Source organism: Diadema setosum, chromosome 2, assembly GCF_964275005.1.
Source record: "Diadema setosum chromosome 2, eeDiaSeto1, whole genome shotgun sequence".
NCBI lineage: Eukaryota > Metazoa > Echinodermata > Echinoidea > Diadematoida > Diadematidae > Diadema > Diadema setosum.
Genome location: NC_092686.1, coordinates 127,601 through 151,021, shown reverse-complemented (window position 1 = coordinate 151,021; position 23,421 = coordinate 127,601). Strand labels below are relative to the sequence as shown.

Below are 23,421 nucleotides of genomic sequence, written 5' to 3'. Positions count from 1 at the left end.
ATAAATTTTCAAGCTCGCTCTCTTCGCTCGCTCGCATTGAATCGTTATGCCACTCTCCTAATGTTGCTGCCAGTAATTGCCAGCAGTTGCGTCCGATGCCCCCCCCCCCTTAATTTCCAAAGCGAAAGATATAGCTACAAACGGGAGTTTTTGGACTGTAAAATGTCAAAATTCTCAAGCTCGCTCGCTTTGCTCGCTCGCATTGAATCGTTATGCCATTCTCCTAATGTTGCTGCCAGTAATTGCCAGCAGTTGCGCCCGATGCGCCGCCCCATTAATTTCCAAAGTGAAAGATAAAGCTACAAACCCCAGTTTTGGGACTGTAGAATGTCAAAATTTTCAAGCTTGCTCGCTTCGCTCGCTCGCATTGAATCGTTATGTTATTCTCCTAATGTTGCTGTCAATAATTGCCAGCAGTTGCGCCCGATGCGCCCCCATTTATTTCAAAGCGAAATATGTAGCTACAATTAAAACTCCAGTTTTGGAACTGTAGAATATCAAAATTTTCAAGCTCGCTCGCTTCGCTCGCTCGCGTTTTATTGTTATGCTATGCCATTCACCTTATGTTGCTGACAGTATATAATTTGTCGATCGTTTCACACCGTCATTCCATAATCCATGTAAGGAAAACTTACAATGTTCCTCAATGACTGCGTTGTTGAATGTATCACATTTCGTAATGTATTGTAGTCCCATTATTGCTCACGCACACACGCACAAGCATACAGACCGTCAAAATTACTTTATGGTTCCCCCCATGTTTCGACCCACCGTACGCCACTTTATATATATAATAGATGTGTGTGCGTGTGTGTGTGTGTGTGTGTGTGTGTGTGTGTGTATGTGTATATTGTGTAACATATGCATGGTCTAATCTTGAGCCCCCTCCAATGTTTGCCCCCCAATCCAAAACTGCTTCCGGCGCGCCTGTTAAGTAGATATGAATTCATACATCACTTGAATTTAAGTTTCACCCATAAAACAGCAGGTACTCTTTATTTTGTGTTTGTGACTGGAAACGACACATTCTGTTACGTGAAAATGAAAGTTTAGCTGACACTCTATTACTGATATATAAATTGCCGTAATTATGCTATTTAGGTAGGGACATACAGTGCAGGCAATTAAACCGGAATGATAGGGTGGGTCCGTCCACAGGGTCGATATACCCTACTTTCCCAACTACATGCAGTCGTCTCTGTGTATGTGAAAACGTGTACGGTAGTATAGATGCAAAATCTTTGATCCCGTTTCAATATTGTATTTAACATTTTATTCATACAGGAACAGACGAGTGCCCAAGTGGTAGGGAATTTCTCCGTTGTCCACACAGGATCCCGCTGTCTTGCAGCTATCAAAACACCGTGTCTTCTTTCAGCCAGAGTATCTGCCACGAAGGTTGCTTCTGCCCTAATGACACAGTGAGTATGCTAAGAAAATTACATTACTGCCAAGATGGCGCATATCATGAACATTTGGCATGGTTGAAATTATCTTTACCATAACAACTTAAACAATTATGAAAATAAGTTCGCAGCATAGTATCGTGACGTCACCTCGAACTTTCGTCTCCACTAATCATGTATTAGTAGTGCATAATTTTTACTATATTGTGCATGAGTGAAGATGTTGTGCTATTTACTATGTTGTCGATTACTAGTATGATAAACGAAAATGCAAGAATTCTCGGTTCTGTTACACATGTATTATAAGGTGGTAATCGAGTCAGTCTCAAATTGTCTTACAGATACACATTGCTACTCAAAGTTTCAAAGTCCTATTGTTACTGATTGTGTTAACATTGCATGTGTCACTATGCTTAGTATGAGTGCGTCTACACTGCTAATTCACTCGTAGGCAAACATACGTACAAACATTCATATCGAACATACATACATACACACATATACATACATAGATACACACATACAAACATACATGCATACATTATATACACCAGCGCACACACGTGTGTGTATATTTTATTAATTGTTATTGCACGAATCACCCTATACACCCCACCTGCAAGATGAAGTTCCTATTGACAATAATAGATATTCTCGCTCAAAATGTTCTGAATTGGTCAACCCTGTTTTTAGCTCGTAGTCGATGTTGATCCAAACCAGATTTTAGCCGCACAGCCCCCTTATGGCTTGCTTAAAAATCCTCTATAAAATAATTTCATATCAGATATATTCGGACTCTGCTGATGAATGCGTAGCTCCCAGTGAGTGCCCGTGCATTGATGAACAAGGCAACGTGCACACACCTGGCTCTATTGTAGATAGACCTTGTGAGTCTTGGTAGGTATCATACCACTGACAAACGAATTAATTTTCATTACAATTTTTCTTTTCTGTTGCATTGACAGATATATACATGTAAAGATATACATATATATATATACATATATATAAATATATGTATATATATATATATATATATATATATATATACATGTATACATGTATATAGGGCTAACATATGCAACATGATTATATATTTTATATCTTATCTGCTTGAGAAATGTCAACCAAGACAATCGAATATTTCTCCTGTCAAGGTCATTATCAATTTCAATTATTGCCTTTAAATGTTCAGAAAAAAATTCAAACCAGATTAATTTTACTTTGGTCACTGGACTACGAGTACGTTGTCTTGTTAATTTTGTTTCTTATATTGGACATAAATATGCACCACTATCAAGCTACGATTTTGCTGGGGGTATTTGCGATTCCCACTAATTGGTACAACCGATATGCACAGCAATGCTTCATTGTTATGTTTCTTTAAAATGTACTTTTTCAACATCAATGGCATGACAATTGACGTTGCTCCTTCCAGTAACCAAGGCTCCATGAATGGGGCACAAAATGAGCAAACTCATGGCTGCGTATAGCATCCAGTCACTTGTCTTGTTTGCCTCAATGAATCACCTACGGTATACAGTAATAATCGAACCGTTGCCAAATTTCACTTACCAGTAGTATATATATTAATTCGTATATCTCATGGGATATTGAAAGGGTAATGAACAAGATGAAGGTTCTTGAAATACTAGTCAGACAAATATGGAAGAAATGTAATCTTTCATCGTTTGCAGTACGTGTCAAAATGGTAACTTCATCTGCGAAGCCGTCCCATGTACAGGTGAGTGGCTTAATTCGGATTTTTATGTTTGGATAACATTGTCGATTTGTTTTCTTACTTTATGCATTTAATTACATATAGAATGGCTTATTTTGCTAATTTCGGTATTCATGATGGAACAACCTTGGTTTCATTTTTATGTGCGTATGTGTGTGTGTGTGTGGGTAGTTTTTTGTTTTGTTTTGTTTTGTTTTTTTGATGGGGGAGGTTAAAGTGGTTGTAAACGATAAAATCAATGGGCATATATAGGGCCTACGTGGCAAGATCGAGTTTTGACACGTATCTTTCTTCTGTTTGATCTTAAGCCCTATATATTAAATCACATCTACTACGGTCTGTGCGACTTTTTTTTTCTTGCATGAAATAATTATCACAAGAACGGCGGCGGATCCAGAGGGGGCGCACCGGGCGCGTCCCCTCATTTTTGTTTGTTTGTTTGTTGTTGTTGTTGTTTTTTTTTTTTGGGGGGGGGGGTTGCTTAAACAAATGAAATAAAAAGAAAAAATGGGAGGGGTGCGTGCGCCTCCCCCCCCCCCCTTTAATTTTGTAAAGGCACCTCACCTTTACGGGATTCCTGGATCCGCCCCAGGTCTAGAATGCAACATAATTCAATATGAATGTGTGTATGATAGACAATTTGCACACACAGAATTCAATCAGAGGACGCTGCAAGTTGAGTTTATTTTGATGGGGGAAAAAAGAACATTGCTTTTTGTTGAAGAAGTGATGTGTAAATAGTATGACGTGTCCTTTGTTGTAGAATGCGATAATGGGCAGGTGGCTACCCTGTGTAAGTGCCCACGGACATGCAGGAACCTCCACTCCCTAGTGTGCGGGGGCGAAGACTGTGTGGAAGGGTGCCATTGCCCTGAGGGACTGGTATGGGATGAGTGGGGTGGACGATGCGTGGCTGCGAGGAACTGTCCATGTGTTATGAGTGGCACACCGTACGCAGTGGGCGTGGTTCGCAAGTATGGGAGCGACCTGTGGTAAGTTATCGGCGTCACTGATCAGGCGACCATCATGACCATGTATTGTAGTTCTGTGCATTGCGTTCCTCAATTTGCATGACAAACGTCATGTACGTGCTTTATCTAACTTACACTATAGACTACATCACAAAATGCTCCGCTCTTCCGAAATTAAAATCACATCGTTCTTTGTTTTCTCTCTCCCTCTTTTTAACAGCAAGTACTAAATTATAATTAGGGCAACTATACTTCTATTCACGTGTACGAGATTAATTGTGATATTTTAATTCAATACAGCAGCGCATTAAACATGCTGAACAGTGGAAATATCATTCGCCCTGCAATGTAACGATGGATGCATTTGCAGTTGCATATCAAAAATCAAAAATCAAAAAATCTCTGCGTTGTATTCTTTCCAGCATTTCTCTTCAATATCATGTAAGATACAAACAATAGCAACTGCATGGAATATGATGTGTGTGATCTACACGGCATTAATTTGAATAACAGAGTAAGCCTATATTGATCTTCTTTACTCTGTCATTGGCTCGTAGGCTAAACAAACGGTGTCATTCCACAAGACCGACACCCATGACTCATACATCCCACGAGTCCTACAGCCCACGAGTTCGACACTAGGCAAATAAAGCCCATGAGTTCGACAGTTAGGACTACAACATGATGGGGTTAAATGTGTCGGTCTTGTGGGCTTGTTTGCTTAGTGTCGAACTCATGGGCTGTATGACTCGTGGGCTGTATAACTCGTGGGCTGTATGACTCATGGGTGTCGGTCTCGTGACGTGCACCCATACAAACTACAATGGGAGAATACAGTTCCCCACAAATTGATATGTACAAGTGTGTGTGTGTGTGTGTGTGTGCGTGCGTGTGTGTGTGTGCGCGCGCGCGTGTGTGTGTTTGTGTGTGTGTGTGGTGGAGTAACTTGGCGAGCACATGACAAATTGTATCACTTCATTGCCATTATGACGCTTCTGTGTGAGGTCATCGCTATTATGACGTAACAATCATAAGCGCGCATCTCAGCGAGTGTAATGGATCTTTTCCAACTTGGGTCAGATCAGCTGGGGGGCGTTTCATCAACGAGTTCGTCGGAGGTTTTCACCGACAAATTTGCTATCAGCCAATCAGACGCAAGGATTTACACTGACAACTGTTAAAAACTAATGAAATCCTTGGTCTGATTGGCTGATAGCAAATTTGTCGGTGAAAACTCCGACGAACTCGTTGATGAAACGCCCCCCTGAATCAATCCCAACTTTGGGTTCAATTCCCAGCTTCGTATCGTTCCCAAATTGCTTAGTGAAACAGTTCCTAACTTTTTGGGAATGATCAATCCCAAAACTGCCCCTGGGATCAATTGAATTGATTTTAGGATTGATCCCAGAGCTTAGTGAAACAGGCCCCAGATAAGCAAGGGCCTGGTCACGCATACACGAAGACTGGTCCTCGATCGCCATCACCTAAAAATCACTGGAGACCGGTCTTCGCTAATATGTGATCAGGGCCTTAATGTAAAATGTCCCCCTGTCTTGTAGGTGACAGTTTGTGTTATTTGTCTTTAAATGTGATTTTCCTTTCAACACTTGATCTTCTTCTCTTCTTTTTTTTTCTCCCCCAGACGGGGCACGTCATGTTGTACAGACAAAAAATGGATGCATTTGATTTTAGGGAAGGGGCACATTAAGTGTGAATATAGAGCATTTTATCCTTGGACGCAGGGGTGACAAGTCTTTTGTCAAACACGTTCACTGTATCGCGGAATGTATTAACAACAGAATGAATGTAAAAGATTCTGACATATTAAGTGGACCTCATGAATGCTACGGATCAGAGAAAATATTCTTCTTAACCAAAATGTATGTGTTTCTTCTAATTCAAGCATCTGCCGACCCGAATCGTACTGGGAATGTGTATCAACAATAGACGAAGGTAAAACACTTATCGCTTCACTGTCTTTTGTACACACAAGGTAGACCTTAATAGGAACCTTTATAAAGAGAAACGTGGTATTAAAGAGAAAATGAACGTAGGGAATAGTTTACGGCATTTTAAAAATTGAAACAACTTTGTAATGGCGAGTTTAACATGTCATGGCATTTTTATGTAAAGTTTCTGTATTTTTTCTTTGATATTCTCAACAGGATCATGCTGGGCTTACGGGCTCTCGTCGTTCATCACCTTTGACGAAAATACTTTCAAGCATCATGGTACCTTATGTCAAAATTATTGTGTTTAGTCGTAGGGATTTTGCGATTATACGATTCAGTGTGTGCTGTTTCTCGAGTTTGTCTTTATAGTGCATCACTTTGATATGAGATTTTGGGGAATATAACTCAGTATGGGAGAGATGAAGGATTCTAGATTCATCAGGACCAAAAAAAAAATGTATTTTTGGAACTTTACTATATTTTGTCAATGTCATTCTTATTCCCTCGAACCTTTAAAGTGAACTTGAAAAATAGACAACCACATCTTAAATGCACGTGTGTGTGCTTTGGTGTAACGGACGTTCAAGTATTGTGTTAAGATAACGGGACATTTTAAAGATGCGTAAGCGTGAAACGCACATTTCGCTTCAAATGCTAAGACATGTATTGCATGAATATGGATTATATGACAATCATTGCTGAAAGTGCCGATATCAGACTTTTGGTTAAGCTTCAACATGTTGTACAAGTATCAAACTTTTTCAGGAAATTTAGTGCCTAATCTACGCGGGGAGGGGGAGGGCCGGGGGTGGGGTTAAAACTGAGCGTTTTTGTGGGAGCACTGTAAATATGCGTTAATCTTCCTATTGTGCACGCAATTTGGATGCTCTGGTAGTGTACGTTATTGTAATGCCCGAATTTTACTTAACGAGTGATAGGCCCTATAACATGTCATGATGAGACAGAATGTAAGATCATACTTTTTTGTGTTGCTCTTCTTTTCTTTGATCATTTTGCATGCAAATGACGATACATGAACAAAAGTGAAAGGATTGACAAATTCTGCGCATCAGATCCATGGATGAGTTTGTTTGGAGTTATGAATACATTCTATCATGTTTTGGATTGTCTGTCTTCCTTTCCTTTCACTCTCCTTGTTTATTTTCATGTCTGTGCAGGCTCATGTTCCTATATGATGGCAACTGATGGATGTTCGCCAAACACAAATCAGACTTTCAGTGTCATTATTGAGAGTATTGACTGCGGAGATGGTGGTGCCGCTTGCACCAAATCCGTCCACATCGAAATCTTCAACATAACGGTCGACCTCATTCGGGGCACGGAACCCATGGTTCAACCCCCAGGGGCCCGTATCTGTGTGCGAAATCTCGGCGGCATGTACACATTAGTGCAGTACGAAGGTACAATACTGTGCCTCTCTCTTTAATTGCTTCCACTGCAGATTGCTAAATTGTTCCCAACATAATCAACTGGAATCTACCTATAGATCTTACAATTTATTGTTGTATTCCACAAAGAAGAAACTACCGGAAATGTAACAATAGAATCCACAAGAGATTTGATTTGTTTCGTGCTCGGTATGGAAATCACTACATTGTTTCCATTCAATCCTGAAACTATCACGCGGCTGAACAGACCAAAATGCGGATGGAATGTTAAGATGTAAGAAGGGCAAATCTCCGCTTATAAGAGCGGCTCCTTCTCTCCAGAAAATTAAGACTGTTGATATCAGTTGTCCTCTGCAAGAAAATAACAAAATAATGGCGTTCTATAATGTGCCATCTTGTTTTCATACGTAATATTTTGACCACCGTCATTACCATCTTGTCATTTCGCTTTGCGTTTCTTCTTCAAGATTGGATTCACTATTATTTTTATGTCATAATCAACGTCTGATATACCTACCTGTTTGGGTTTTTGTCTTTGTTTTTGTTTTTGTTTTTTGTTTTTTGCGCCCAGGCGTGGCAGTTCAATGGGACGGAAGGAACAGGGTAGTTGTCACTCTGAAGAATTCTTACATGGGTCGAGTGTGTGGTTTATGTGGCAACTTTGATGGGAGATCAGACGATGATTTCACCAAGCAACAAGGAGATTCTACCCGAGGTACAATAAACATCCAATGATCAGGAAGGTTTTGGTTTTTTTAAACTTGATCTAATCATCAACTCATCATTAGCTCATCATTAGCATTTATCACATCTGAATGATTCCCGTAATCATGATAACCCCCGTTTTTACGTACGTCCTAATGCACTTATGATGTCTCTTGCAAGTACTATAGTACTTGAGTATTTTTGTGTGTGAATGTGTGTGTGTGTGTGTGTGTGTGTGTGTGTGTGTGTGTGTGTGTTTTTCTTACAGTGGTTCCAATTTTGTGTATTGCTACCCATCCGGCAATGCGCAAGTCACACAATCTTCTCGAAACACAATCCCATGTGTAAACCGACCCGATGAAACATGACTTGCTGTGTTTGAAAAGGGCTATGGTCACTGCCGTGTCATTTCTTCAAGCAAAACGCTTAGATGCTGTGATGGTTAAAAACAAAGAATATCAATCATTAGTGAACAATGATTTAGGAGTGAAGTAGACTTTCCTAATTCTGTGAACTTCTGTAAACTTGTCTAATGTTTGTGTGCTCCACGTAGTGGGTGGAAAGCCTTCTTCTTTCTTCCCCCCCCCCCTTTTTTTGTAGGGTAAATTGAATCCATTTTGATTTTGGTCTTCTATTACTCTGATTTCTCTTTCGATATATTTTTTCCATAATGATTTATCGTACCAAAGAAATGTCTCCTTGTGCAATTTCACGTGAATATTTCTTTTGAATATAAACCGAGCTATAGTCTGAGCCTGCACTTAGTGATGATATAGCATGGTGGGCACAGATGAATGTTTATTTGTTGTATATCAGTTGTTTACTGGTATGTTCTTAGTGCCTTGTTCTTTCCTTCCTTCCACACGAATACTAGATGTAAATGAATTCGTCGAGAGCTGGGCTACACGTGAGTGTCTCTCCGCCCATGACATGACTCCAGCTTGTGTGACGGAGATGGAAGAGAGACGAAGGCCCTGGGCAGAGAGCAAGTGTAGCACAATACTAGAGGATCCCTTCACAGAATGCCATCAATTTGTAAGTCCCATACAGTATACCCACATCATGCATTGTAATTATGTTTTCTGCATGTATTCTTTTTAAGGTCTGGACAGTCAACGGCAAGTGTCATTCATTGATTTGTAAGTTTATCTGCGGCCATCTTCCTCATAAAGCTCTGCTTTTGATGATGGTCCCCTGCATTTCCAGTATTGATACTGTGTATAATTCTTTAAAACCCAATTCGATGTGGTCCTTATCGCACAATTTGCATTCAATTTGACATCGTTCCTATAAAGTTTTCTTTGTGATAACGTACCCCACAATGTGTATTAATGCGTTGGAACAATTCATATGATTGATGAAATATTGTCGGATTTTGTCATACATTGTTATGAAAACGGAATGCAGAAATAAACTGAACTGAACTGAAATGAACAACGAATAATTTTTTGTGCCTGAGAGTATGTGTTTCTTTTCTTTGTATTGTGCATTTTGTATTTTAATAGGTGAACCCCAGGCGATATTACGAGCACTGCGTTAGGGACAGTCTCAAGTGTTACCGTGGTAATGACTGCGAGTGTCTATGTGATGCTCTGGCGGCCTACGCACAGAAGTGTATTGAGAAAGGCGTCTGTATTGAGTGGCGGAGCACAGACCTGTGTCGTAAGATGATTTTTTAGCATATTTTATTTACCCATCAATACGCATGGCTGGAAAAGTGTAAAATGACCACATGGTAGCCTGGAATCCATTAATTTTATTTAAATGTATCTTAAAGGGTTTGGTTCATCTCATGTACAGCCCTTTCTACTTTTTTTTTTCACTTTGTGATCCCACATCAATATCTCGGGAAAGTGCTTTTGATTTGTTCGTTGCAAAAGTGCTGCAAGGAATAACGTTCAAACAAAAGATGTATTGAATAATAACACAGAAGGTATGAAACTAACTTATTTAATGCTGTATGCAGTCTTTATACAGTTAATAGAATGTCACGTTTCGTTGGAGTTAGCTTATCCTGCTGGTGCCATGATACCTCCTTTTCGCCGTACTGCTGCTTCTCTATAGTACTGCTGCTTCTATACCGAAAAGCTTACTGCTGCGTCTTTACCGAAAAACCCATACGTGAACAGTATTATAGGATGTTTGGAGTGAATCTTTAATGGAATTCTGAAAAAAATAAATGGCAAAATATAAAATTAACAAAAAACCACTTTGATCATGCATCCGGATAAGCACAAGAGCACGATATATATTTCTTTTTTTTTTTTGTCCTCAAACTGAGGACTTTATTTAAATCAATTGTCCCAAATCATGCAAAAGTCAATACAAGCATAAAACAACTGCAATCATAGTTCAAGTTACATCAAGTGAAAATACTGTATGTAACGGATTTTATTATCGATTGCTCGAGTACTTATTTTTTGGAAATATCATTACAATATAACAGAAACTCGTATTATCATATCATTTGTTCATTACAATAAATGATGCAGTAAAACATTGAATTCTGTATTCTTCCATGAGATATACCTTATAGATTGCGTATTCCATGAAATTAACTATTGCGTTAATAAGGAAATAATCCTTCTTACAAATTTCATACCCGATTACTATGATCATCTCATCTATGATAATATTTTCCATGAACATTCAAAGATAAGGTCACTGGTCCTTGCCCAGATGTTTCTTATTCTCGGACAATACAACAAATTATGCATTAAGGATTCATTTCCATTACAGAATTTACACTGTGCATTTGTGGTTATTTTCCATTTTAGTAAATTATCTTTAAAAGGTACAATATTATTTATCACTTTAAAATTAAATTGTTTTATCTTGTTAAGTTTCAGTTTCAACAGTTTAAAGTCAAATACTGACAACCAATCAAATGTATAAAGCAGGTCGAGTTTACGTTGCCAAGTGCGAGTGCCAAGAGCATGATATAATCCCACACGATCATCATCTTTCCACTCCATCTTTCCAGCTGTGTCCTGCCCGTGTGATGACCATAGGATATATCACTCGTGTCACACCAGCTGCCCAACTTCCTGCACGGAGTGCGCCAATCAGGGTGAGTGTATCACTCCCAAGATGGAAGGGTGTTTCTGCAAGGCCGGCATGGTGGAACGAAACGGTACTTGTGTCGAGGAAGGACGGTGCTACGAAGCTCCAGGAACAACGACAACAGAAAGTACCACGTCCACCGTTCTTACATGGTTTCCATCAACTAGTAAGTAGGCCTAGCCAGGAGCCGAGGCCCTGCGATGTGATGATATTGCAAAGAGAGAGAGAGAGAGAGAGAGAGAGAGAGAAAGGGCAGTGATTGGGTACCTTTTGTATCATTACAAATAACAACATAAATAAAAGTTCCTGGTGCGAAATTTAAGCATTATTTATAGAACGTATTTTCCTGTCACTGCTTGTAGCCTGAAATAATGCATCAATCTTTGAATGTTATAAGCATGTAATCATATGTCCAGAAATCACCTGGTCACTTGTAATTACTAAAGGCCCTCTTCAAATTTACCTTCCAAGAGAAAACATACCAATTTTAACAACTCGTTTCAAAACACCGACAACTGTTCAAACGCTGCCACCAACTACCGCCACACAATCCTCAACAAAGCTGACTCAATACTGACTCTATCCTCTATAGGAAAGACTGAACGGAATTTTACCCCATTTATCAGTAGATTCACTGGATATAAATATCATTTTAGTTGCCGGTAAATACGTCAGCGAATTGTTTTAGGAAAATTGGGCAATCCATTCAAAAGTTATAGATTTGTATATTATAATGATTTTTTTTTTTTATGGCTGGTTGAGAAGGCTACAACAGTTCGCGATGATACAGTAGCGGAACAATAGAAAGGAAATGTGAAAAGAACGCCAAACATTTTCGTTTTCGTAGCATAATGAAAATAAACTGACCTAATTAAGAAGGCCTAGATGATATAACATTATACCTTAGTGTCATTAAAAGTCCATGGAATGTGTACCTTTTATGACACACGACATTTTGTTGATTTCTCTTTAAATTTTCTGTGTGCTGTTCCACTGTTGTGACATACTGTATTCTTGCAGCCTTCTTAGCCTCCAATAACGGCCTATGGATTTATTTCAAACATTTATAAGTTCATAATTTATGTACGGAATGTCTGATTTTCCTCAAATGCTTCCAGTATTTCTGTATTCACTGAATCCACATAACATTAGCGTAATGTCCTCTTTACAGCGACCGGACATCCCAGATCATTCATTACCCTATACGTGACTACCACTCTCTGTAACAACACCTCAACCAATAAGGACAACCACCACTCCACCGTCTGTTAGACCACCTCAATCAATAAGAACAACCACCACTCTACCATCTGTTACAACACCTCAACCAATAAGAACAGCCAACACTCCACCCCCCTGTTACAACACCTCAACTAATAAGAACAACCACCACTCCACCGTCTGTTATACACCTCAACCAATAAGAACAGCCAACACTCCACCCCCTGTTACAACACCTCAACAAATAAGAACAACCACTACTCCACCGTCTGGTACAACCAACCACGATACTAAAAGAAAACAGTCCGTAATTTCGAAAAGATAAATATGAATTTACTAACTTGATGCACGACAGCGCATCCAGTACCCACTATGGCGTCCAACGCGCTGAGTTAATCCCCACGACCTGTCATTAAAAAAAAAAAAAAAAAAAAAAAAAAAAAAAAAAAAAAAATCGACAAATCCTTAGAATAGCAACACCATCGTATTTAACCTAACCTAAACACATGACCCCTTTTGATCTCCCTACAACTGCGCTATGGATTTCCAGTCACTCTCGTTGATGCCTTGTATGTCCCCATGCCCAGTATGCTAGATAGGTACTTTAAATACCCACGGTGGCATACTTGCCGCAATTGAAAGCCCATCCCACTAATAGTAAAAAAAAAGAAAAAAAGACAGAGATATTAGATCGGCTAAGTCCTTTCCAACTGTTATCAAACATCATTTACGTCTTAATACTGCACTAACAATCTCTACAGGCCCACATGTTGCCACACCTTTTGTTGCGACAACTGAAGCTGTAACGACTGTGACAACATCTACAAGGCGACCCGCTGAGACTACCTTAGCTCCACCGCCCATTCCCCCTGAAATTGCAACCACTCAACCACCGGTGATAATATTAACAAGAACAACCAGTCCTCCACAACCTGTTGTAATAGTTACACGCCCGCCGCGTACAGTTCCACAAACCACCCCATCTCCTACTTAACTTCTCCATCCACACTACCCACAACCATAACAACGCCACTTTTGGCCACAACAGGTAGAGTCAACAATGCATTCATACTACCGATGCGAAAAAGGTTTTGTTTTGAAGTGGAAGTAGACAGTTTTTTGGGGGAATTCATGTCGTGGTGCCACATTTCCATAACACAAGCATGTCGCGTATGTATTTGATGTGTCAGACAGGGTGTTTATTGATTTAATAAGGACAGAATTTGCAGTTATCCACATCACTCAAATTCATCGACAGCTGCAAAGAAAAAGGACAATTTTGGAATCCATACTGACCGTAACAGAAGCTGACATGTATATGAATCATCTCATGTTGACAAGATGTTATCGCTTCTGATGATACTATAATAAAGGCTATTATGTGTGTTTTATGTGGTAGGTTAAATCTGTAGCTACTCCGCCAGCTCCGCCACGACTACTGACAAGTATTAACGCGAAGTAACATGTAATAATAAATGATAATGATTGTAAAGTGATAACGAGAGTAAAAGTGGTGAGAAAGATAACAATAATCATTTAAGTGACAGATACAACAAAAATGATGATGGCTGAATTATCATTACTACCACAGCTATATCTCAATGAATGAAAAGTATCACTTCGTCCTAAACCTTTTGTTCCTCCATAATCCAAGTAGTCTTGCAGCTTTTATGTCATTACCCATTGCCATGACGAAACAATGTATTCTTGAAGTAGTGATTCAACAGTGTGCCCCGTTTTAAGTATTCAACCTGTCGTGTAGGCAAAACCCATCAGGAATAGCTGAGTAGGCTTTCGGGTGATCATTATGCCTAGACCAGCTTTGTTACTTCGGCATTACACCTCACGTTCAAGGTGGAGTGAAAGGAACAAGAAGTTCACACTGCTGGTTCGCTACAGATGGCAATGGTGGCACATAACGACCTTTAGTTAGGTTTTTTTCTTCTATCTTTTGATTTCCTAATCAATGTTTTGCTAATTTCTTTTTTTTTTTTTACATTTGCCCTTTAAATGTAACTCAACCTTAGCTGTTGTTCTCCCTCTGTTTCGATTCTTGCAGCCACCCCAACGACTCCAGCTGCTGCAACTACTCCTGTTCAAACCACGACAACTCTCGCTGCAACTACTACAATGGTGGCAACAACTACAACTGCTCCAACGACCACAACTGCCCCTGTAACGACAACAGCTTCTACAACTTCAACAGCTCCTACAACTACAACAGCTCCTATAACTACAACAGTTCCTACTACTACTACAACTGTTCCAACAACTACAAGAGCTCCTACTACTACAACTGCTCCTATTACTACAACTGCTCCTACAACTACAACTGTCCCTACTACTACAACTGTTCCAACAACTACAAGAGCTCCTACTACTACAACTGCTCCTATTACTACAACTGCCCCTACAACTACAACTGTCCCTACTACTACAACTGTTCCAACAACTACAAGAGCTCCTACTACTACATCAGCTCCTCCTACTACAACAGCTCCTACAACTACAACTGTCCCTACCACTACAACTGTTCCAACAACTACAAGAGCTCCTACTACTACAACAGCTCCTACAACTACAACTGTCCCTACTACTACAACTGTTCCAACAACTACAAGAGCTCCTACTACTACTACAACAGCTCCTACAACTACAACTGTCCCTACTACTACAACTGTTCCAACAACTACAACAGTTCCTACTACTACAACAGTTCCTACTACTACAACTGCTCCAACAACTACAAGAGCTCCTACATCTACAACAGCTCCGGCAACTACAACAGCTCCCACTACTTCAACTGTTCCAACAACTACAACAGCTCCTACTACTACAACAGTTCCTACTACTACAACAGTTTCTACTACTACAACTGCTCCAACAACTACAACTGCTCCAACAACTACAACTGTTCCAACAACTACAACAGCTCCTACTACTACAACAGTTCCTACTACTACAACAGTTTCTACTACTGCAACTGCTCCAACAACTACAACTGCTCCAACAACTACAACTGTTCCAACAACTACAACAGCTCCTACTACTACAACAGTTCCTACTACTACAACAGTTTCTACTACTACAACTGCTCCAACAACTACAACTGCTCCAACAACTACAACTGTTCCAACAACTACAACAGCTCCTACTACTACAACAGTTCCTACTACTATAACAGTTTCTACTACTACAACTGCTCCAACAACTACAACTGCTCCGACAACTACAACTGCTCCAACAACTATAACAGCTCCTACAACCACAACAGCTCCGTTAACTACAGTGACTCCAGTAACTGCAACCGCTTCAACGAGCACACCAGCCCTAACTACTACGCCTGCCCGAACAATGGCTACATGTATGCGTTAGTTTTGATATTTTTTCTTTTCGTGGACAGACTGCTCATAATCCAAGTACTACTCAGTTTTCAAGTACCCTTGTCCTGCTTAAAAGTTCCCTGAAATACAAATGCATGTTGATTTATGTTGATTTATGAAACCCTCAACATCACTTTTGCGGTGAAAGGAATATCTAGAAACATTCCATATAGTTTTAACTACTTTTTCTTCTACTTTTCTTCAGATTACTTGGATACGCTCACAAAAAAAAAAAATAAAATAAAATAAATCTTTCCAAACCAATATTCCTGTTGTAACCTCATCTGTTAATCATTGCTAAAGTACTGATATGTTTAACAAAAGACACCGGAATGCACCTTCCCCTTGACTTAGCATAACTTGCATGTTTCCTCGCCATGTCTTTTGTTAGTAGATAAGTAGGTATTTATTTACGTTAAAAACATATAAAAAATTACAGTTTGAAACGGTTGGAATGCCCATATTCAGCGGTGCCGCCATGACACCACTGGTCTTCCATTAGTCACATTAATATCACAGAAAAAAAAAACCCACATAAATTCACACAAATTAACATGCATTATTTTGTATTTCAGGGAACCTTTAAAGAAAGCACATTATGACGTCACACATGTAATTTGCGCACTGCAACCCTAGCAAATATCATTACTATAGCACTGTTGCCACTTTAAATAGTTGTGAATTACTGTAATTGCAAATAACTGAATTGTTTTAATACAACAGATCCTACCACTACATCAGGAATTTCCTCATTATTTGACTCCTCTTGTGAATCTCTAGATTTTGATAGTGACATAGTATAACATTTGCGCAACTTTTCCATCGCCATATCGATGATCTCGTTAATATATTCCTTGTTTTTCACACATGAAACGAGTTCCAAGTGTAACAATCTTAGCTTTCCCCTCTTTTCAAAATTTTTAAGGCCCCATATCAGTATCGTACGACAGTGTCATCGTCCGAAAATGTAAAAACAACTGTCTAGTACAAAGTGTGTATTTATAGTTCATGGAACATTGTTGCTAATGAAATGCCATACTTCACATACTCAGAAATAGATATCGGCACAATAGTCTAGGAAGCAGATCAAACTGACAACCAGTGCTCACTGCCATTTTAAATCGGAAATATTTTGATTTGTTATCTTACCTTTACTCATTCCTGGCTCATCTATCTTGTTCGTTTGTCTTTCCTTCGGATAGTGACCATTCCAACGACTACCGTGGTATATCGTAAGTATAGTATTGTTGCCCTCAAATATAGGTGATAATAAATTCAAGCTTTGAACGTGAATTGACACACGACCTTTCAATATAACAGTCGTCTTTAAGAAAGTTGGCGGAAACAAATAACGCGAAAAGGAATGCGATTTACGTCATGCAAAGGTGGTAAGATTAGTTAATCTATTGGCCAGTCTTAATTTGCATATAGATTATGATAGTGCATGATGCTGAGTTGTGAATGAATACGCATATTCTATAAACAATATAGTACTTGAGCTCTCTTATAATTTTTCTGAGATTGGTCATGTTGGTTATCTCGTCACATTTGTTTCTTCTGTGTCCCTGGGGGCAATCTTCCCCTGTCTTTCCCGTTGCCTTCATGTAGATGAATGTGACAAGTTTCTTGCTGTTGGAGAAGACATTGAACCAATAATTACCCTGACACCGAATGGCGGCTCACCGATGACGTCAGAGAGTATTCCGGTCCTCCAGGGCTCTCGAAACAGCGTCCTCATGTCTTTCTCGTCACGTGATACCTCGCGCCCAATAGCAGCTCGAGTCTACGCCATCACGGTTTTCACCAACCGCCAGCCGAGCCGCCTGAGGCAAATTGAGCTCACTGATATGACCACTGTAGATGGTAGGGAAGTTCCGGATTCTATCACCGTCAGAGGTGACGTCACAAGCTCATTTGTGCTTGATGAGCAGTACAATACACTGCAGATGACGTCACTCGTGATTAACTTTGACGTCATGGATGCTACCAGAGCCGCTATTCATGTCAAAGGTTGCGTCACAATAGGTGAGTGTTTCACGAACCCTGGGTACGAACCAACATACTTGTTCTTGTCTTATTTTTCATTCTCTTCCAGGCTATGTATTCGTAAGCCATACACGATATTGCAATCGTCATCAGAAGATAACCAGATTTCTGTTCGAAGGTGTATGCCTCGAGCATCTCACAGTAATTTAGTGGGAATAAGTGTAATGAAATCTTTAAGTATATGGTGTAACAAAGTGGTTTCAATATCGATAACTATGAATGGAATGGCCTGTTTACCTGCGATATATTCATACTTTTGCTATCTTATATCGGGAACAATCAACCCACAAGAGAAGATAATGGGTCAGTATTAGAATCATCTATCATCGAGATAACCACAACTTTTTAAATTTTGTTGACTGAACAAAGAGGAAAGCAGTGCTTGTGTCGCAAATTTATTCCAAATAGAACCATAATGTGAACATTGCACGCATTTGTTGAAAAAAAATAGACGTTTTCTTATGAGCCTTAATTCTTGACATTCGATAAATTTTCCGCCAGCACCAACAGCACCAACAACTGCTGCAACAACCCCAGTTCCCAGCACAACAGGTATATACATGTATGAAACGTTTCAATGCATTTTCGTTTATGACCTTGTATTCCATGTTCAACATTCTTCGGTAACATTACGATACCAATCGTCGTGATGTTATTGTTTGTGTCTGTCACTGTGAAAAGCGCCATATGAAAACGGAGAACAATAATGTGAGCATGAAACCATGATATTTTTCCGAAAGCATGCAATGGAATAAGACACCCCTACCTTACTAAATCCATGCTGGTGATAACAGTCACTATCTATGGTGGCTACTGTTGAATACTTGAGTACAAAATCCAAAAAAAAAAAAAAAAAAAAAAATCATGATTTTTTAAGAACAAACGTGTGCGTGTAACGCTCTAATATGTGTATCGTAACAAGTTCACATCTACTAATGACAACGTTTGTGCGTGCTAATTCCCATTTGATATTTAGCCCCAATATGCTACATGGTTGGTTCACGCATCTGTGGGACCGAAATAGTAGGAGTGGACATGTACAGCACAAACACCATGCCCACGGGGCAAGTCGTCCCGAGTCCTGAAGGGGTAGCAGTGGCGCAGGCCGCCAGTACGTTCACTGTAGAGTTCAGTACTACGGTGAGTGTTGGTTCGGTCCTGCTCCACGTTTTGCAAGATCTCCAAGCGCAAGAGGCCGTCGGATTCGAATTACATTATAAACAAGACATGGGAAACTGGAGACCTGTAATGAATTCGACTACCGGCGAGGTTAGTATTAATTTATTATCAGATTATGCTTGTACGTTATATCAAATTCATATTATGTAAAACTGATTATGTTCTCTCATCCCGCGATCACTTTCACTCGTTTTTCCTCCCCTTGTATGTAAAGAATGTATCGCCAGTCTATTTTGATAAAGTCATAAACACTGAAGCTGAGAAAATTGTAAATTTGAATGATTTGGCAGAAAATTTAATATTCGTGAAAGATTGATGGTGTAGATTCTAAATGTTAGTCCACATTTCGTGTCTAAGAATTTATTGAAATTTGACTAAATTAAGTTTATCTAATGTGTTATAGGTTTGAATCGACCCGTTGTGTGTGATAGTCTAGTCTCCGTCGCGCTTGGGTGCACGTAAACTTCAGTTCAGTGTAGTAATGTGCTTGATTCTATTTCAACTTCCCTCGATTAAACTTAAGCAGTCAGGATAGAATGATTGGTCATGGTATGGAAGGGGAATTCTTAGTACTGAGTTAAAAATCACCAGAGTTGGCTCTTATGTTCATATCGAAGATTATTCATTATTCCCTGTAATCCTCATAGCAGTCAGTTCGGTCTGCTTCCAATCATCATCAAATCTGGTTTCTGTCTACAGGTGATCGAGTTTCCCATACCTGCAGATACCCGGGCTGGGGATACTCTAGAGGTTAACGTATCTAATGTGCTGCCACCAGACATAACCGACGCAAAGATCCGGTTTACGACGTCTAGTCAATACAGGAACTTCACCTTACGACCAACTTTCGATTACTGTGTTACTATTGGTAAGTTCTGTTCCTTGATGGCTGGAATAGTCCCAACAGAGATTGGAAGTGTAGTAACACCTGACAAAAGGTCGTTGTATGATAGATCATTTCAGCAGGCTTCAACATAGATGTGTAGCTTTTCAGATTGTATGCTATTTTGTACAGTAGCATTTTAATCATAATGCTGTCACTGTGTATTAGCCTTACTGATGATGACTGACACAGGAAACATTGAGAATGATCAATGAAAAGTACAAAAATACAAGACATTCTTGTATTCCAGAAAAAAAAACCTCTATGTGCCCAGACACTCTGTTTAACTTGCCAAAATATGTCAACAGCATTCATACACAAAAAAGTCTCCAAATTCGACCTAATTGTAAAGTTTATGGCAAGCCCACTAAGGTGTGACAATGTGACTCGTCGTATCTTTATCGCCCATATAGAATGTTCTTTCATGGACAAGCAAAACCAGGTTTTGACCTCTGAGCTAACGTCATAGCAAACTTTTCAATTCTCGATTAGTGATTATATTCAGCCAATCACTATATTTGTGTCTGAATAACTATTTGACATAATGTTTAAGATGGAATTCAGTGGCAAGTCAAATTCCTTTTGGAACAACTTTGACTTTTGAGCTCTGAGATGTATCATTTCATGTAAACTTAGAAGATGATGCATCCTTATAAGGTGACTTGTTGTGTATGAAATGGTATAGACCTGTGAATTATTATTAATGATTTTATACGATGTTAAGAATATGCTCTTAACATCAGTTTACTAGACTCTTCACTTTTCCACTGTGTTCGGCGAAAACACATTTCGTTGTTTGATCATCAGTTCTATGATTAAAATTAACCGCTTGAATTAGTTTTTATTATCTTTCTAATCTTTCAGATCAATGTGTTCCAAGGAAAAGAGGTAAGTTTGCGATGTATGGCTGGGCTGCCAACCTCTTAGTGTCAAAACACCATGATACAAAGCAGAAACAGTTTCCTGAAAGTATATATACATATATGTATATATATATATATATATATATATATGTATATATATATATATATATATATATATATATATATGTATATATATATTTATATATATAATACGTTGTATTATCACTATTACTCTCTTATTTTTATTATTATTATTATCATTATTATTATTATTATTATTATTATTATTATTATTATTATTATAGGTTTTCCCGGCCAATTTCGCACTTTTTTCAGTCCAATTCCTAATTGCTGCATTCAATTTAGCACAAATTAGCCTAGATGGCATGTTCGGTATTTCAATTTTATAATCTTTTCATTCAAATTCATTTTGGAGCATTCAAATTAGCTTTAACATCATTCGAATCAGCACTTTTTTAGTTCAAATTCGTAAGACAAGCACCATTTCGAAAATCGTTCATTCAATTTAGCATGATATAGTCACGTGATCACGTATACGCTGCGCTCGTTCATTCGAATTCATTCTTGGGCATCCAATTTCGCATTTACTGCAGTCAATTTAGCAGACACGTTCAGGATTCAATTCTTTTTTTTTTTCATTTTCATTCATCATAGGTATTGTTTGCAAGCATCATAACATTTCATATTTTCGTATTCATTCTTTATTCTGATATCATCTTTATTGCAACAGTACTTTCAAATTATGTGTATGTGTTTATAATGTTCGATAGCATTATTCAATTCACAGATACATTGATCTTAAGTTTGTTCTGACATTAATTGGGAGAAGGAGGTTTCAATTTACATCGTGATTATTTCTTTTCATCTACAGGTTTCATTATTTTTATTTGGTGGGTGCTATATTGCGTTAATCATCATTAGGAATAAAGTTTTTAGATCAGCTCTAGCCATCAATTTGTCATGGTTATTACCCTCAAATGCTGCTATGATTCTTTCCCTGTCTTCTTGAGAGATACGCCTGTATCTAACTCGTGCTGCCATGACTAGACATAAAAAGTGAAGTGAATCTATGGTACTGGTGCATGTATAGTTCTGTGTATGAAAGAAGAGGGGCGTTACAGAACAACAAAATTGCGTTATTTATGGTCAAGGTTACCTTTACTATATACTTAACAGTGTGTGGATGAAACAAAAAGTCACATTTAAATACGTATAAATCACGGTTCTCACCTTTTCAAAACAGAAACATTACGCCAATTTGAATGAACATGTTTGGAATTTGACTGCCCATACATGAAATTGAATGACTGAAATACTATTTTCCGCCAGTGCCGGCGAATTTGAATGACTGAAGAGCACATGCCAATTTGAATGCCCGTTTTACGAATTCGAAAGGCACATGTGCGAATTCCATTGACCGAAACGCTAAATTGAACGAACAAGTTGCAATTTTGAATGACAGAATGTGCAGTGACGAGGATTTTTGCTAAATTGAATGAACCTTTTATCAAATGGACTGACAAACGTGCGAAATTGGCCGGGAAAACCTATATTATTATTATGTTTATATATCGGGAAAATTGTAACGTTCTCTACCTGCTAATTGAATTTACACCAAAAGATAAGGATTAGTTACATGATAAAAGCTTATAATGTCATGCTAGTAATATCAAACGTACAAGTTGATTTTGAAAATCTATATAATATCATATGTATTATAATGAACGGATGAAAAATTCTATTCTGAGGGAAACCACTTTTGGGGACAACCAGTGTATCGAAAGGGGGTTCAAAGTCTAGTCAGTGTCGAGATGATCAAATTGTTTACATCCTGTGAAAAGGAAAAAGAAAATAAAGCTGATGTTTATCTCACTTCTGCTTATTCAAAACCCAGGTTGTGAAGTGAACGGGAAATTCTATTTGGTAAGAATTTATTGATTGTCTTTGAATGAAATTACTTGCGACAATGAAATAGCTAAAATGATATTTTTCTTCTTTTTGTGAAAACGGAGATATTTGCAATGCGTATCACAAAAGAAGACACATATATGTTTCTGATATATTATGTGAATCATTGCTTTATACAATCTCCCATATGGTTTGCGTGAATGCCCCCATAATAAGTGTTCTTGGATGGCTGGACACGTATACGCACATGCAGGTAAACTGAATAACCAATCACGTGGTGCCAATGCGATGTGGTACTGATTAGATTTCTGGGTTTTCATACACAATTGTTACATTTCAATATAATTATGTTATACACTTGTGATCGAATCTTGCTTTTTGCTCTTGCTAGCAAACTTGAAAGCAGATGTTTCTCTTCCTGTAGCTGTGTAAATGGAAATCTGTCAGTGCTGTGATCACGACCATCTCGAGAAAATGCATCTCTGAAGAGGCTGCCCTCTGTGGGTGAATAAGAACATTGTATGAAAATAAAACCATTGCTAATACTATCATAGAGTGACTATATAACCATCATCAGTTTTCAGCACTGAAATGCTATTAACTACATGATTGTATTATTTATCATCAAAAAGAAAAAAAAATCAAACCTATGACTCAGGCTCTTCTGGGG

General features: G+C 38.6%; 1 protein-coding gene across 1 annotated transcript; it reads left to right on the top strand.

Annotated features, from left to right (window-relative positions):
• The first annotated feature begins 15,728 nt into the window (after positions 1-15,728).
• On the top strand, positions 15,729-23,259 carry LOC140246341 (uncharacterized). The gene is made up of 9 exons (XM_072325813.1): positions 15,729-15,832; positions 17,054-17,083; positions 17,460-17,876; positions 18,399-18,449; positions 18,874-19,166; positions 19,776-19,944; positions 20,824-20,847; positions 22,738-22,766; positions 23,176-23,259. The coding sequence occupies exons 1-9, from the start codon at positions 15,823-15,825 to the stop codon at positions 23,257-23,259; spliced, it is 1,107 nt and encodes a 368-aa protein (XP_072181914.1). The 5' UTR covers positions 15,729-15,822.
• Positions 23,260-23,421: the final 162 nt, after the last annotated feature.

What these genes read in the sequence shown, in the direction of transcription:
- LOC140246341 (XM_072325813.1), top strand. An exon ending in CAAAGGTTGCGTCACAATAG is followed by an intron (nt 17,877 to 18,398) that starts GTGAGTGTTTCA and finishes ATTTTCCGCCAG; the next exon opens with CACCAACAGCACCAACAACT. An exon ending in TGAATTCGACTACCGGCGAG is followed by an intron (nt 19,167 to 19,775) that starts GTTAGTATTAAT and finishes TTCTGTCTACAG; the next exon opens with GTGATCGAGTTTCCCATACC.